General features: G+C 43.5%; 1 protein-coding gene across 2 annotated transcripts in view; it reads left to right on the forward strand.

Moving 5' to 3' along the window:
• Window positions 1–18,137, forward strand: part of Myo3b (myosin IIIB) — a 430,473-nt gene that overhangs the window by 29,708 nt on the left and 382,628 nt on the right. For both annotated transcript variants that reach the window (XM_046447494.2, XM_046447495.2), the window contains exon 6: window positions 699–775. In XM_046447494.2, coding sequence (XP_046303450.1) covers window positions 699–775 — 77 coding nt within the window. The remainder of the gene's footprint in view (window positions 1–698; window positions 776–18,137) is intronic.

The raw sequence follows: 18,137 nt of genomic DNA on the forward strand, positions 1-18,137 counted from the left end.
AATTTCTCTTTCCATTTGAAAAACATAACTTTCTTGCCAAGTTTCCAGGCTTCTAGGCAAGATAAAGCTCTGAAATCTTTTTATGTCTACACTGATGCTTTATTATAGATAATATATGCCAATCTTCTTCTTCCATAAAATGAAGCACCTTATTAAGAAAGAAATCACCTGAACTGGGAAATATAATAGGAAGATATTTTGGGTTGATTCTAGATATTGATATTTTTCTTTTGATTCCAAATTTGCAATGATATGGTAGGAATATTCATTAGAAAAACGTCTGATGATTCTACCTAATGATAGAATGATAAATGCTCTAAAGGCTTAGCAAACTATAGTTCATGGTCAAATATGACCTACCTCCTATTTTTTGTATGGCCCATGAGCTAAGAATGACTTTTTATATTTTTAACTAATTGGAAAAAACCAAAAGAATATATTGAGATATAAAAATTTCTGAAATTCAGATTTCAGCATCCATAAATAAAATTTTATTGGAGTGAAGCCAAACTCACCCAGCTACGTGTTTTGTGTGGCTCTTTAGCCTTCCAACAGCAGAGCTGAATAGTAGTGATAGAGGTCAGATGGCCCATTGAGCCTAAAATATTTACTGTCTGGTCCTTCAAAAAGCAATTGTCAATGCCTAATCTGGAATCATCATCTACTCACTGCCAAATTCTGATACCTGTTTCTTTTAGGTGTCTCAGCTCAACTTACCAGCACACGATTAAGGAGAAACACATCAGTTGGCACCCCGTTCTGGATGGCCCCTGAGGTAAGCAAGGTGTATCTAGTTCTTTATGTTGTTGAGTGCCTGGATACTGTGGATTTTTATGGGTGAGTTATATGTTCTCCAAATTTTTCAGGAAGAAGGAATTCCTGTATCTTCATAAAGAGTTGTAGTAAGTTCTAGTATTTCTGGTAAGAGTTCTATTTTTGGTGAGTGATGCTGATAAGGCTTGATCTCAGAAGCAAGATTAAGTCACAACTAGATCATAAGGGACCTTCATGCAGTTAGAAGAAAGTGCCCCCTCCAGGAGATGCAGACCTCTCCAGGGTCATGGCTGGGAAAGTCCATCCAATCTTTGTCTAAGAAAAGGTCACCTTCCCTGGATGGGTGCAGCTCATACAAGTGACCCATGGCTTGACAACAAGCCTCATTTCAGTGTCAACTAGTCTACGGAGCTCTAAGAGTGGCCCTGGTTGTTTTCTGTTGCCACGTACGTAGCAAATCTCCTGCACTTTGTTAGTTCTCTGCACTAAAACATGGGATTTGGTCCTATCTCAGTTCTGGCCTCATCACAAAACTCTCTGGGAAATGACACAGGTGGAAGTTTGGGGAACCTTTGAGCTAGATAAGACACACCTTGAAATGCCAGTGTATTCTGCTTATCAGGTCAGTGTTTGATTCTAAAGTCCCCAGGCCTCCTCTGTGGAAGTAAGCAAAGGCTCTCTAAATACGAGGGTGCAGGCAGCCACCTCCCTAGATGTTTTTCCATCTCCTCTGTGCATTTGGACAGCCTTCTGTGTCACTGCCAAGGTGGTCTCCTCACTCAGGGATTGCTTCACACTGATCTCTGCTCAGATTCCTTCAGTGGTTCCCACTTGTCAGTGGCCTATTTCAGGAGTGAGTAATGGGTCCAAACACCTGAAAAAGAAAACCCTGACATATTGCAGTGTTTACTACAATCTCCGTGTTTCTCAGATAGGCTCGCTTCTTGTCACATACCTACAGAACTATAAAACCCAAAGAAAAGAAGTATATTATGAAAAAACTACAAAGCCAGTGACATGACATTAATGAGACAAATGACACTGTTTGTGAATCTCTATTGTCTTTGACCATGTGATCGCCTTTCAGAGAAGGACCACATGGGCTGAGTCTGGCAAACCTACTGTCGCCCACATGTGGTGACCAGCTGTGTTTAGCCAGTGTGATCTCTTTGTTCAAACTGCACCTCCTCTGACCTCCAACTGTTGCCAGATTAATAATAAACAATACAGTCACCAGAATTAAATGGCAAAGGATCTGGAGTGTGTTTTAACTCCTCCTCCCATTATCATTGTCAGTAGTAGTAGTAACGGTAATGACTACTAAAATAGAAGTGGAGTTTTCATAGGGACTTGTGGATTCCACTTGGAGACACACTGTGGAATGAAGTCCAAGGCTGAGGCAGGAGGACCACAAGTTCAAAGCTAGCCTGAGCAATTTAGTGAGGCACTTAGCAACTCAGCAAGACCCTGTTTCTAAAGGAAAAAAAAAAAATATATATATATATATATAGGCTGGGAATGTGGCTCAGTGGTTAAGTGTTTCTGGGTTCAATCTCTGGTACCAAAATAATAATAACGACAACAAAACTTATTGGGATAGTAAACAAAGTCCTTCCTTCATACTCCAGCTCCTCTCTCCAGCTTCATGCTGAATTACTTTTCCCCAACTTCGTTGTTCTTAATATCCCAGCAGCAGTGAACAACAGATAATTCTCCAAATCCATACTGATAAGTCATTCAATTGAGCCCTGGTGTACTGTTACATCATCACCCAGAATGACCCTCAGAGCTCTGGAAAATTCCTCCTTAATCTCCAAGTCTCAACTCAAGTGCCAATTTTCCTAGGAAATCTCCCCTAATCCCTGGATAGGAGCCAACACTAAAGCCTTCCGCCCTCCATTAGCACACTGTTACCATGGCACATAGCAGCAGGTGGGTGGACTGTCCATCTGGACTTTAAGCTCTGGCAGAGATTTGGGATGCCCAGTTCTCCACACAGAGTAGGTGCTCATGTGAGGAGGGTTCCTCAGCTAGAGCATTAGTAAATTTCTCTGTAGATTGGTTGATTTGGTTCTGAAAGGAAAGCTTAGCCAAGGTCACTCAGCTCATATTCATATGGCATAATATGACAGACAGTTCTTATCCATAGCAGACTGGTTCTCAGGAACTCAAGATATAATCAAGAAAGGCCTGAGTCTAGCTTCATACATTTATGAGGAGGTATCTGTGACTTTCTAGCTTCAGCTGGGTTGAACAACATGTGGAGTGCTTCTATGAGGGGAAGTTTGGTGGTCCTCTGTGAGCTCCTGTTGCCCAGACTGCATGGAAGCAGTTCCCTTCTTGGCAGGGGAGAGCCAGCCACATCCTGCCTGCTGCAGTGAAGAGGCTCCATAATCCTCTGTTAGTCAGCATACTGTGATACAATACCTGAGAAAAACAGCTTAAAGGAGGAAAGATTTACTTTGGCTCACAGTTTCAGAGGTTTTAGTCCATGGCGTGCTGCCTCTGACGTTTTTTGGGCTATGGGAGGCAGGACAACATGGTGGCAGGGTGTGGGGAGAGCAAAGCTGCTCACCTCATGGCAGCCAGGAAGCTGAAAGAGGGAGAGAGAGAGAGTGAGAGAGAGAAGGAGGGGGTCAGAGACAAGATAAAACCCTTCAAGGACATGCCCTCAGTGACCTACTTCCTCCAACTAGGTCCTACCTCCCAGTCTCTAGGACCTTCCAGTAGTCCACTCAGCTGTCAATGGATTTATCCACTGATGATGTCAGAGCCCCCATGATCCAATCACTCCCCAGAAGTCCCACCTCTGAACACTGCTGTATTGGGCAGCAAGCCTTCAACACATGAGGCTTTGGCAGACATTCCAGATCAAAACATCCACCATAGGGCTGGGGATGTGGCTCAGTGGTAGAGCACTTGCCTGGCATGTGTGAGGCCTTGGGTTCAATTCTCAGCACCACATACAAATAAATAAATAAGATCCATCAATGACTAAAAATATATTAAAAAAAAATCCAGCATAGGAAGGTCCACAGGAGAACCTTCCATTGGTCAGTGCAATTCAATAAATGTTCCTCTGTGAGCCATGCTTGGGATCAAATGCATTCCTAGAAAGTATAATTCATAATGGTTGAAATAAACTTTGTTTTCCTACGATAGCCTGCATAGTACATTGATTGTAATACACATTCCCTTCTGTTTGTGTGAATAAGTGGATTTAGATTAAATGTAACAACAATGCATTAAATACCAATGCCAGTGGAATAAGCCCATTGCAGACAACCTGAGATTTTATTTTTAAGGTGGAACTGAAAGATCCTTGATCCTATTTTATTTTTGAGAAATTGAGCCACATTATTCTTTTTCCATTTTTATCCCCATTTTTATTTCACAAGCTTGAGTAGCCACAACAGTTAATTCAAATAGGCTGTACTACAACCCAGGTAGCTAATGAAATGTGACCACACCACAATCAAATGTTGATGAGCAGTCAAGATGCACAGTTCACTGGGGCAGCTCGAAGCTGCTACACTAATCAACTGTCACGTCCACATTCCCCAAGTGTTTCCTCTCCCTGCCTGATTTGGACACTATTAAAGTTGAAAAATACTGGTGGAACAGTATCACCCTAACAAGGTAGGAGAAGAATAACTATGGGAGACCAACCTTGCACGTGACTGAGTCACACTCCCTGGCTGGGTGCTGAGGCGCTCAGTCACAGAAATGTGGCAGAGCTTTCCCCACCCTTCTTGGGTTTAAGGAACGGTGTCTTGTGCATGGGTGTGTCTTGCTACAGCCCCATGGGTGAAGCTATGCTCACCTGTTCCTTTGTAATATAACCCTTTGCCCTGTTTAGGATAGAATCTTCCATGGAAGTGCCTTGTGTGTGTCCTCTTCTCTTACTGTGCCCTTGGGTTGGCCTACTCAGGTGTCAGTCAACCTGCTGACAGTGGACATCATGAAGATAGACTCAGCCCCTTGAAACCTGACCCCTTGCCTCATTTGAATAGCTTCTCCTCAATAAAAGGGGTCAGCGTGTGCTCTCCCTCTCTCTCTTTCTTTGGACCCTTAAGGTCAGAGGAGCCGTCACAGCGACCCCCAAAGAAAAAGGTATTTGTGTCTCTTGTGTGGTTATTTCGTGCAGCCCAGTTAGCCCAGCTGAACTGGAGTGACCCCTGAGCCTTTTAGTCTCGAGAACAGAAACCTGGCAAATAACTACGGGGTACCCTTAGCATCTAGTATTTTGAAATGATATTATTGGGGAAATCAATTGTGTGGTAATCTAAAAGTCAAGATCAGTACAATGTTTTATGTTTTATAAATGAAATATCTCAGCAACATACTGTAACGGCAGGGAAAAATGTCTTAAAAAGGAAAGAAAGAAGTTCAACATAGAAACTATGGTTTTAGCTGGGTGTGGTGGCACACACCTGTAATTTCAGTGGCTCAGAAGATTGAGACAGGAGGATTGAAAGTTTGAGGCCAGCCTGGGTGACTTAGTGAAACCCTGTTTCAAAATAAAAAAAATTACAAGGGGTGTAGCTCAGTGATAAAGGGCACTTGAGTTCTATCCCTAGGACCAAAACAAAACAAAACTGTGCTGAGAAGATTACTATGAGAAAATATTTAAATAATAGAAAATTATGTTTCATATAATTGGAGCAGAGGGAGGTAGATCCAGAGGCTGTTGATTAAGCAGCCCAATAAAGTCTTCAAAAACTCAATTCTTGACCAGGTGCGGTGGTGCACACCTATAATCCCAGCAGCTTGGGAGGCTGAGACAGAATTGCGAGTTCAAAGCCAGCCTCAGCAATGGTGTGGCCCTAAGCAACTCTGTGAGACCCTGTCTTTAAATAAAAATATAAAAATAAAATAGGGCTGGGAATGTGGTTCAGTGACTGAGTGCCCCTAAGTTCAATCCCTGGTATCCCCTCAAAAAACCCTTCAAATTCTTAAATCAGAACCCAGATTCTTTTTTAAAAAATATTTATTTTTCATTTGTAGTTGGATACAATATCTTTAATTAATTTATTTATTTTTATGAGGTGCTGAGGATGGAACCCAGGGCCTTGCCCATGCTAGGCGAGCGCTCTGCTGCTGACCACAACCCCAGGCCCCAGAACCCAGATTCTTCAGCCTCTCTGGCTGTGACTGCTGGGAGCTGTGTGTTCATTGTTCAGGGATTATCTTAGGGACTATTGTCACCATGCTACCTGTGAATATTTGAGTGGCAGTAGTGGCTCTAGCATTCCAACAGCCACAGGAGGAAACGTTCAGGGTGTGATCACACAGAAGAAACCCGCCCACTGTTTCCACGGGACTGCTCTTGCAGCCAGTCACCATGTTAAATTGGAGTCTTCTCTTGTCCTGATCTGAAGCCTTGTCCACCCCTGTAATTTCCTTTGGATGCTCTAACCAAGTGGTAGAAACCTGGTGGCTTTAAACACAGAGATTCATCATCTCTCAGTTCTGCAGGCTGGACATCAGGAGCAGGATGTTGGCAGTTCCTGCTTCCTCTGCAGGTCCCAGGGTCTTTCCTTGTCTCTTGCTGGCTGCTGGAGGTTTGCTGGCAGTCCTAGTAATTGTTGGTGTGCAGCTGCCCAACTCCAGCATCTGCCTGCGTGGTGTCTTGGTGTTCTTCATGTGGGTCTCCATCTTCACATGGCCATCTTCTTAGAAGGAGTCCAGTCATGTTGGGTGAGGCATCCTTATAAGACCCCATTTTAACTAGTTTCAACAGCAACAACCCTATTTCCAGAAAGGTTGACATGCGGAGGTCCTGGGAAATAGGACTTCAACTTAATTCAACACAGAGTGACGCCCCCAATACCTTCCTTTGTAGTAAATCATTCAAGTTTCCAAGGTAATCAGTCAGCCACTTGGTACCTGCAGGGCTGCTGGTTACTGGTCCTCGCTTAGAGAGTTCAGCTTTGCCTGTGCACATGCACGTATGTACACACACACACACACACACACTCACAGATCACTCACTCTCTGCCGTAGGTGTTTGAGGCAAACACAGTTCTTTCTGGATGTGCCAGGCATATCAAATAGCTTTCCCATGTAGGCTTCTCCACCTTCAGAGTCTTGTTCAGTCTACCTACATAGTCTCATAGAGTATGTAGGACATAGAGTGGCCAGTTTTATTTATTTTTTAATTATCTGCTTTCATGTTTTCCAAGTCATAGCCACTTCCTTCAACCTTCTGTTTATTTTCTGGAGCTGGGGTCATAGCTCAGTGGTAGAGCATGTGCTTAGCATGTGGCATGTGGAAGGCCCTGGGTTTCATCCCTAGCAACACACACACACACACACACACACACACACAAACATCCCCTGGACTCCTGGCCTGTAGTTTTAACCTGTATCTTTTTTTTTTTTTTCAAAATAATCTTTCTGTTAACTATGTTTGTTTTCTTTTTTCTCCTCCACTCTTTCCTGACAGCCAATTTCTTATAATAAATAATATGAATAATACTATCCCACATATGCATAGACTTTTTACAAATATTATTTTGTAAATACTCACAATTACCTGTGAGCATGCCAATTAGGATGATTACATCAATATTACAGATGAAGAATGCAAAAGGCGGCCAGTCCAAGTGTCCAAGGACATAGAGTGGCTAGGTGGGCCACGGTGACTGGAATCCATATTTTGTGACTTACTGAACTAAAGCATTTCCAACATAACCAGTGCCCACTGTCAATATTAGCATTGCTCCACGAATATTTGCATCAAGCATATGTCAGGTAATGCCCCAGTTGATAGCCAAAAGCAGAAGATGCCTATTTTGTGTTTATTAATGGTGATAATGAGGGTTAAGGAGAGTTGATACCTGATCTATCATTCCCACTATCACATAAGTGGTGGCCTCTGAGTGTCCATCATGGGGGAGGGGACAGATGAAATGAAGTTGGTCCCCACCTGGAATATTATCCCACCATGAGAAGCTCCAAATTACCAGGTGCACACACTTAAAGACAGCAGGCTGAAGGTTCAAACCCTTGAGAACACTGAAGTACTTTAGAAACACATGCATGCCGAGCAGGAAGAGTCAAGGAGTATATATGTAGACTCTTAAAAGAAATGCCTGTATTTAGCTGGCATGTGCTGGTGTGTCCATGCTGATTATAAACACATAAACATTTCCCCACTCTGGATGGTAAATGGCTGCCTTCCAGAGCCCCCTGAGTGTTCCTTAGCCACCAGAGGTGCCTTGTCTCTTTATCCAGGACATCCCTGACCTCCTAATGGCCCAGCAACTTCAGGGGGTGAAGTCTGTCTGGCAGGCAGACAGCCTTCAGGGCCAGCTCCAGTGGAGTTCCAAAGCCCAGTGGCCACATGCCTGCTGATGGTTAGATGTTTTGAATATGGTGGTTGCTAAGCAAATGTGCAGTGGACAGGAAGCCTGCACTTCCCGAGGACTGGCTCATCTACCAGGATAGGTGCCTTTTCATTTCATTCTTTTATTTCATTCTTAATAGTAGCTACCATTTCACCATTTTGCCACTGAGAACAGTGGGGCTTTCAGAAGAGTCAATTCCCTTACCTAATAGGTGTTAAAGCTGTTTGGCTTTTCAGAGAGCATGAGAATGCAAACCCCATTTTGCAGGTGAAGAAACAGAGAGAGGCAGGGAAATATTTCTTGTACTTGTTCTCTTTACAGTGCACTCATGTGGGTGCTCATTGTGGAAGGTGCGCTCCAGGCAGGTGCGTTAGCTCATACAACAGAGGCATCCAAAGATATGGTGGAAGGGTGCCCTGAAATTGGAATGAGAGGCTCATCATTTAAAAAGATACACATGAAGGAACTATCACCTATAATTTACAGCCTGACTACACTTTGCAATTCCAGCAATGCAAGAAAGCAGCCCTTGTAGTAAGGACCCTGTATACTTAAATCTTTATAAAACAGCTAAAGGTCTGTTTCTGTACTGGAAAACAGACTTGTGGATAAAATAAACATTTGCTTCTTTTTAGAAAATTTTTTTTCCCTTTTTACTTCCATCTGCTCGTTGTTGCAAACAACAGCTAATCAGTTGAGCAGAGAAACAGATGTGCTGTGACGGCTCCCAAAATTGGTCTCTCTCTGTCTGGCAAAAGGTCGTTGACAGGGGATGGTTGCCATAACAACCAGCTTACACCAATGCAGAAATATAGCAAGCTTTTTGCAACCACTCTTGAGTTCATTAATTATGCCATTCCTAGCTAAATGATATGATAATGCTATTTTTTTTGGCACTGCCAGGAATAGAGATGAAAAATGAGATTTTTTTGTTGTTGTTGAAGGGTTGAGAAAGCCAGAGAAACACTACCGTACTGAAATAGTATCATTGTCATTATTACCATTTATTCCCTGAGCTCTAGCTAATGAGTTTGATTCCCAATTAGGAGTTGTCATTTATTGAGCGCTTACTATGTGCCAGGCACTGAGTGCTTAAATGTAGTAACTGATCCATAATTCTCAAAAAATCCTCATAAAGTCAGTGATATTACTAATCCAATGTTTTAGGTTAAGTACGTAAGTCACAGACAGTACCTATTCCTGTCCTTGGACAAGTTATTAGGTGATGCCTCAGAATTTGAACCCAGATAATATAATTGGTTCTAAGATCCTCACTCTAAACCACTGTACTATAGCGAATTGTTGTTATAACTACCCACATACTGGGTAAGCTGTGAATCTTTCTTCATTTTTTAAAAAATTATTTTTGATAAGAATTATCCTTCCTAGTGTCAATCTAAAATGAGTAATAGAGAAATGAGTCTTCGTAGAGTTTGTGCCAGAATATCAGATAACTTAAATTACAGATATGCATGTGTTTGGATGGGAGGTGTCCCCCTAAAGCTCATGTGTGAGAACATGCAAGAAAGTTCAGAGGAGAAATGATTGGGTTGTGAAAGTCTTAACCTAATCAGTGAATTAATCCCCTGATAGGGATGAACTGAGTGGTAACTGAAGTGGTAGGTTGTGGCTGAAGGAGGTGGGAGTTGGGGTGTGGCTTTGGGTATATATATTTGTTTCTGTCAAGTGGAGCACTCTCTGCTCCCTGATCATGATGTGAGCTGCTTCCCTCTGCTACATTCTTCTGCCATGTTGTTCAGCCTCACCTCAAGGCCCGAGGAATGGAGTCTGCTGTCTATAGATTGACCTCTGAAATCATGAGTCCTCAAATAAACTTTTCTTCCCTAAAGTTGTTCTGGTCAGATACTTTAGTCACAGCAGTGAAAAAGCTGATGAAAACAGCAAGCTACAGCAAATTATAGGCACAGCCAAAGAGTTTGGTACTAGGGGAAGCTTTACAGACAAAAGAAAAAAAAGTACACATAAAATGTTTTGAAACTATGAGACAGGGGCTTATCCCAGGAAGTGATGTCAGTCATTGGTGGAGATGGTGTGTGTCAGGCAAGTGTTCTTGTGCAAGTGACTCATTGTCCTTGTGTTAGCTGTCTCTCTGACTCATGTAGCAAGCTACAGTTTGGAGAAAATGTCCTTTGGTATCTGTGGGTCCAGGCATAATGCTGAGTGCCTCTTCTTCATGGCTTCCTGGCTCCGTCTTACCGGGGTTAGACATAAGTGACTTTGTTCTGGTATTGGTAACCTTCACACTAGTATGTGGAGGAAAATGCAATATTTCAACATAGCACTGAAAGCCAGCACAAGTAAGGCCCGAGAGCAAAATCTAGAAAAAGAACATTCTTCAGGATTGAAGTTAGGAGGCTTCAGTTTTTGTCTTAGTGCTGCCACTCATCTTTAAAGCACAGTTGTGTGGCTCAGTTATTTTACTTTTGTCTTTTTAAATTGATTTTTATTTGGGCATTATAATTGTATATAATAGTGGGATTCATTATGACTTATTCATACATGCACGGAACATAATTTGATCAGTTTCATTCCCCAGTGTTTCCCCTTCCCCTCTTCCCTCCCTCCTTCTGCTCCCCTTCCTCTACTTCTCTGGTCTCCCTTCTAATTTCATGAGCTGCGCACCCCCACTTTTGTTCCCTTTTTTTTCCTTTAGTTTCTACATGAGAGAAAATAGATGACCCTTGACTTTCTGAGTCTGGCTTTTTTCACTTAACATAATAATATGGATTCAGTTTAGATAAAAATAATTAAGTGCACAAATTGTGGAGCTTGATACATCTGGAAGCAAATTGTAGATACCTGCCTAGCCTTTTATTTATTAATTTTTTTGGTACTGGGGATTGAATTCAGGGGCACTTAACCACTGAGGCACATCCCTAGCCCAGTCTCATTTTGTATTTTATTTAGAGACAGGCTCTCACTGAGTTGCTTGGGGCCTCACTAAGTTGCTGAGGCTGGCTTTGAACTTGTGATCTTCCTGTCTCAGTGCCCCCCCCCCACCAGCCACTGGAATTTACAGGTGTGCACTGTGATACCTGGCACTGCTTAGCCTCTTAACCACTGACCTTGGGCAAGTTACTGAGTATTCCTAACCAGTTAAATGGAGAGACATTAAAAGGTAAAATGGGAAGGGGGAAAATTGCCTCAAAACAAAATAATGTATTAAAATCATTTGGGGCAGTACCTGGCCTAGTGCATGCTTTTAAAAAAATGGTGGTGTTATTACCCTAACTTTCACCCCTGCTGAACCTGTTCTCCTCTTTTTAAAAAAGGGACTGACTTGGGTAGTTCTGCTCCAAGGTCCCTTCTATTTTTCAGAGAACATTGGCAGGTTTTAGGGGAAAAGCCTTTTCCAGCTCTCATGTCCTGTGGCCCTGGAGTTCCTTGAATAATTAGGGTGGACCTCACCACGCTCTTGGGAAGATGAACCAGATGACCATGGCTCAATTTTTGGGGTCCATGGTACCTGGTCCTTATATATTTTATTTAATTTAGTTGATTTTTCAGTGATAGAGATTAAACCCAGGACCTTGCACATGCTAGGCAAGTGCTCAACTACTGAGCTATACCCCACCCACCTGGTCCTCTTTAAAAAGAGTGGGCAGGACTGGGGTGTAGCTCAGGGGTAGATCTGCCAGGTCCTGGGAGCTCAAGAGATTCAAGTGAGAGATCTTGAGATCTTTGAGACAGGGGTAGAGGCACACAGGCCTGTAGTCCCAGCAGCTCTGGAGGCTGAGGCAGGAGGATTGCAAGATCAATGCCAGCCTCAGCAATTTAGGGTGGCCCTAAGAAACTTAATGACACCCTGTTTCCAAATAAAAACTAAAAAACCAAAATGGCTGGGGATGTGGCTCAGTGGTTAAGCATTGCTGGGTTCAATCCCCAGTACCAAAAACAAAAACAAAAATAAAAATCTTTAGATCTTTGGCCAAAACCCCTGTGGTTTTCTCCAGCAGAATTCATCTCTAAGATCCTGTAGCTTTTGCTGTTCCCTGGTTCCCTCCAGGTGTCTTTTGACAGCCTGAGAGACAGATTCTTTCCCTTCTTGTTCTGGGTAACAGAGCAGAAATCTCTGTCCTAAGAAACAGACAGATTCCCTTGCTTCTAGCTCTGAGGCTGGCCCTGCCTGCACTCACAGAGTGGCTCTGCCTTCTAAGGCCCAAGGTGCCACTCAGCACTGGTGTCCGGCTGGTGAAGGGCCCATGGCAGGTGTGGATGATGGGATGCAGCCCACCTTCCCTCCCCAGCTCCAGTGATGGCTTCCCTTTGGCTGCAGTTTTACGGGGAAGTTGAGTCATGAATCACATGTCAGGGAGCGTGGAGGTAGGGGGCGGCCCTGTAGGCAGTGGTGACATGCCACCACCCTCCTCTTGGCAGGTCTAAGTATAGGACCCCAATTGAAGGCTTCAGGTCCCAGCTGGGCAGAAGCACGTGAGGCCCAAAGCAGAGGCCTCGCGTCCTCTCCACCCTGGGCTTAGCAGGAGGAGCAGCCTCCATGAGCACTTGGAACTTTCCAGGCGGTCCTCCCACTCTCTTCTGGGGAGGTAGGAGGGCCAAGGCATCTGCTGTTTCCCTTTCTTCATTTTTTTTTCCTTCAGAAGCAGAAGCATTTGCTGAAGGAACATCAGAGCTGGCCTTCACTGTCCCTGGGCTTTGAGTCCCAAATTACCTGGTCTGGTCCCTGGCTGTCCAGGGAATTCATGCCCAAGCAAACAGGGCCTCTGCTTCCTTGCCCAGTGATCTGTCAGAGGAAAGCCAAGGGAGGTGGCGGTCAGCGTTAGGAAGGGGATCCAGAGCAGCCTTGGAGGAGGGCGACTCAGGAGCAGGTGGAGGTGGGGAGATGAGTGTTTGCGATGTTCTCCTCCTCTGTCCCAGGGATTTTCCACACCGTTTTTAGTTTTAGAAAATTAAACAGAATCACTCTCTGAGAGGAACGAGCGACATTCCCAAGGGCATCTTTATTTGGTGAGGACAGGAATAAGAGACTACTTGCAGATGGAGAGGCATGCCCCAGCAGAGCAGGGACATTCAGATATTCCGTCTAATTTGCTTTCCTTCCTGTTTTTCAGATGCATCATGGAGGAAAAAAAACAAAACAAAACATTTTTTTTTTTTCCTTCTCACTAGCTTCTTGTCGTGGGCTCATGCTTCAGGTGTATTTGTCTCTTTGTTGTGTGACCTTGGACAAGTTCCCAACCTTTCTGAATCTGTCTTTTCACCTAAAGTAATAGTACCTAACCTAATAGGCCACACCATGGCCTGAACTGGAGAGCCCCTCCTCACCCTGTCCTTGATGGTGTTTGGGTGGAGGTGAGCCATAACTGGCAGAGTCAAGGGGGAGTAAGGAAGGAGGAGGGAAGGGCCGGAAAGTGAGCAGCAGCAGGAAATCCTCTTTGACAGGCTCACAAGCTTGGAGTGTGGGAATTACTATGGCTGCATTTACCAAGGATTCAGCCTCTTTGGAGGTGGCTCCTGCATTCATGATATAAGAATTCCAAGGACAGGGCTGACTCCAGAAGGCAATGGGGAACCATGGAATTTGCTCCCACTCTGGTCTTGAATCAGCCGTGTGACTTTGCAACTAACTTTCCACTAAGAACTTTAGTTTCCTTTTCCTTAAAATAAAGGGATTGAATGAACGAGTCCTGAGGTCCCTTCAGCATCCAATGAGGAGCTATTGGACCAGGGGAAGGCAGGGGATGCACTGAGCCTCCAAGCAAATGTGCTACTTCTGAAGTCCATTAAGTCTCAGGGCAGGACACAAGTTTTGAACCTGCTGGCTTACTTTTCACAGGGGAGGGTAGGGAGGATGGGAGTGAGTGTTGTCATAATTCTAAGAAGGACTTACCACACAAGGAAGGATGAATACTGTGTCCTCAGGGTTTTGGGGAATTTAGGTGCAGACATCAGCTGTACGCTGGCCTCAAATCCAGAAAGAGTCCCCTGTACCCTCCCTTTGCTGTGGTGGGGGTCTGTGCTATGTGAGGTCACACCCTGTGTTTTTAATTTGAACCTGGGTTTATTTCTCTTAAGGTTTAAGCTGAATATTACAATCCTGGGAAAAGACTTGTAGAACAGCACATTTTAATTAGAGACCCTTCGTAAGAACACTCTAGTTTAAATTATTTCTGGCAATTTCTCTGTGTTCAGAATATAGATTCAATCCTATTCTTAATTTAAGTTTTATGAAAGAAACAACAACAAAAAAATCAATTCCAGTTCATTTAGTCCTCCTCCTTTTTGCAAAACAAACAAACAAACCCCCAAAGCTCCGATATATCCTCCCTTGAAGTTACATTTTGTTCTAGGGAAGAGATTTGGCTCGTTTATTCAAGTATCTTGGCTTATAGCAGTTGAAGATGTTTGCATCTAAAACTATGAAATATTTTTACCATTGGAATATTTATCACTGCAATTTTCGATTCCAGAGAAGTTCTATTTTAGAAATCTTTGCAATCAATAACATTTATCAATTATGCTGGGTGAATGGTGTAAGCAAAATTAAGAATCCCATTTACCTACCTACCTCAGCCCATCTTATTTGCCAGTCTATTTCCTGCACGTTGGGGCTCAAGGTCAGCCAAGGATTAATAGCATTAGGTCTATTTGCCTTGCCTCTTATTTAGCTGAATTTAGCTCTTGAGATAACAGCATTTTGCCTGTGTACTTGAATGAAATTTTAATCTCGATCTTTGGTTATTATTTTGCATTGCACAATCAATTCTAGTAAGGAGAGGAACAAGAATATAGAAGCCAAGCTTAATTACATTTTAAATGACCTTTAGTAATATTAGTGGCAAAATAATAATATCTGAAAAGACCTTTTCTATTTTAAATTTGGTAAATTATTTTTTTAGGAGAGCAAAATGTATTATAATGTTATTTGTTTTGAAACATTGGTTAAAATCACATTATTGAAAGAGATTTTGGCCCAGCAGCAATTTGATATATAATTCAATGAACGATTTGAGTTAAATATCTTGGAGAAATCTAGGTTTCTGAACTCAGGACTATTTCTATTCCTTTTATTCCTAGTCAAAACCAGATGTCCATTTCAGATAGAGAGACCTTGAGATGACAGAGGCTCAAGTCCTGAGAGCCCAAGTCTTTCTGTAAGAGGCAGAGGACACCTCTCACCCTGTCTTGGGGGGCCTTGTTAGTAAGTCCTACTCTTGGTCAAGATTGAAATGCACAGCTAGGCACGGTGGTGCATGCCCCTCAATACCAGCAGCTTGAGAGGCTGAAACAGGAGGATTGTGAGTTCAAAACCAGCCCCAGCAAATATGAGGCCTTAAGCAACTCAGTGAGACCCTGTCTCTAAATCAAATGCAAAATAGGGCTGGGGATGTGGTTCAGTGGTTGAGTGCCCTCAGTCCCCAGAACCCATCCACCCCCCGCCCCACAAAAATTGCTCCCCAAGCCTGTTGTGTGCAATAGAAAGTATTCTCCCTGGGAAGGGAATTTCTGGCATTCTTCTTTTATCAATATCATGGGAACTTACTTTTATAACCAAGGCACTTTAACCTGACAACTTATAAAGAATTTCAACAGTCAACAAATACCCTGAAGAAGGAAACCCACCCTTGAAAATCAAAGCAAACTTTTCAATATTTATACCCTTAAGATGAAAAATGAATGAAAACAAAACAAAAACAAAAACAAAAAAACCAAACTTGCCCCTTTTTATCATTGAAATAGTTCATACTCCCTATAGACATTTTGGAAAATCCCAAAGATCCTCAAGAAGTAAATAAAATAAATATAATCCAGACACAAATGACCCCTGGATAGCTACTACTGACATTTTGGTACCAGAGAAAGAAGATGAATAACTAGTATTTTCATAGGGGATACTTCAGACGAGGCTCATGAGAAGGGAGCTCTCAGTTGACATGAGAAGAGGAAGGACAGAGAGATGAAATATTTGGCCAAAAACTTCCCCGTGAGGAAAGCAGCAAAATCAAAAGGGAGTTGCGTGGCTTCAGAATTTTCCTCCTCTGGCAGAGAAGCAAGTCTCTCTAGGCCCCAAGGGCTGCTGACAACTGGTGACTCAGGACAGAGCTCAGCTGACCATGCTGAGGGAGACAAGATGGTTTGTTTCAGCAGCTTTTATCCATTGGTGCATTCCCCCCACCCCCATAAGTTCCTGCAGGAGGAACAAGAGGGGTCCCATCTGTGGGCAGTACAGAGCCACTGGGGGTGCATTAAGGAGTCTGCAGCATGGAGATTGTTAGAATGCTAGAAAGAACGATTCCCACCATCCGGGGAGAGGGACAGCTAGCCCTTGCTCCAAAGACCAGTTTGAGCTCAGTCATCAGTGAAAACTTGTTTCTTTTGTCCTCACTCCTCACCAGAAAGAAAAGTTTGGGGAAGCCAAAGTGGTTACGACCAACATTTGGGGAACCTAAGCCCACCTCTGGGGTAAAATAGCTATTGGCATTGGGCTTGAAGGCTTCCAGTGCATAGATATTGCTAGTAATCTCGGCTTTAGGGTCTTTCCTCTTCCTAAAATAAGCAACAGGGAAGTCTAAGTGCACCAGAAGAGCCATAAGTTCGCATTTTAAGGTAGGAGCTTGGACATGCTCCATTAAGCAGCATCTAAACAATTGCTCTGTCCCTGACGCTTGTCTTTAAGGGAGGCATTAGCACAGCAGCCGGCATCTTTTCATAGACCTTAAGACCTTCTGCAAAATATTGCACTAAAATCCCCTCGAGTGTCCATCCACCATTCGCTGTAGCTCATTTGCATGGAGATGTTAGCCTTTCGGTTTGAGAACCTTCTCCAAGATCTCTTACTTGGAAATTGTGAAGTCACGGAGTGTTAGAGCCCAAAGGGATGATGGAAACCCTTTGTTCCCACGTTGCCATTCTGCAGATCAGGAGAGGTCCTGAGAACACAAGTGGTTGGTTTACACCTGCTTAGGGGGAGGTTCAGACCTTATCTGAACTGCCTGGCAAACTGACTTTTTTTCTCCTGACTTCCTTTTTGTAAATGGCACCATCATTGTCCTGGTCACCCAGGATTGATGTGTCCTCGCCTAACCTCCCCTGTTAAGTCACACTCCAGGTGCTGCTGGTCTTCTCTCAAACTCCCTCTCATGCCCTTTCTCTCTTTCATCCCACGGCTGCCACCCCTTGTCACACTGCTGGGGTGGCAGCAAAGTCTCCAGGTCAGGGGCCGTGGGGGTGGAGGGAGAGAAAGGATGAGGTGTTTGGGTCCTGGCCTGGTGTCAACACTATCTCAACCCATTTCTGTCCATCCCTCTAGTATGACTTCAGGGACCCGCAAAGTCTGGTCTCAAGGGAGTGCACCCGCATGCCGTCACTGCTTTCCTTTCTCCGTGGAATCAAATGCCACTGGATGATCTCAGCATCCTTAACTCAGCTTTCCTTTACCTAGAGACCAAGAGGATGCTGAGCTAAGACGAACGATTATACTCTTCTCTGAAAGAGATAATTGCACTCCGTGGTGTTAGATTGACGGGGAATACAAATTCAGGATGTGCTGGCTTTCAGTCCCAGGTACTGACCTTCAGTCAGACGCATCCTCTTAAGAGTGCTTCTTCAAACCCCATCACACGTGCCCCTTTGTCTACTCTTGGAAAGGAGCAGTCCTGACGGAGGAGTCTCCTCTGAGGAGATGACAGAATGTAGGTGACAAAACCCTCAAAAAAAAAAAAAAAGGCGTAATCTTAGTCAAAATATGAAAGCAAAGCTGATAATTTTAATGGAATAGCCCTTATTAGGTATACCACTTAATGCACAGAGATGACTTGCTCCTTATCCCAGCATGACGATTCCTAGCTGCATGACTCTGGGTAAGCTGCTCAACATGGCTGTGCCTCAGTTTCCACAGTGACTAAAGGAGATAATAGCATCTCCTTCGTGAAATTATGATGGAGATTAAATTGCATGTGAGACTTCTCCCCTCAGGACTTACTACCATGCCTGCATGGTTACAAAAGAGTTATTTGTGAATTATTCTATTAG

The sequence above is a fragment of the Marmota monax genome, unplaced genomic scaffold (genome assembly GCF_021218885.2).
Source record: "Marmota monax isolate L192 unplaced genomic scaffold, Marmota_monax_Labrador192_F-V1.1 WCK01_AAM20220418_F8-fsc00007, whole genome shotgun sequence".
Taxonomy (NCBI): Eukaryota; Metazoa; Chordata; class Mammalia; order Rodentia; family Sciuridae; genus Marmota; species Marmota monax.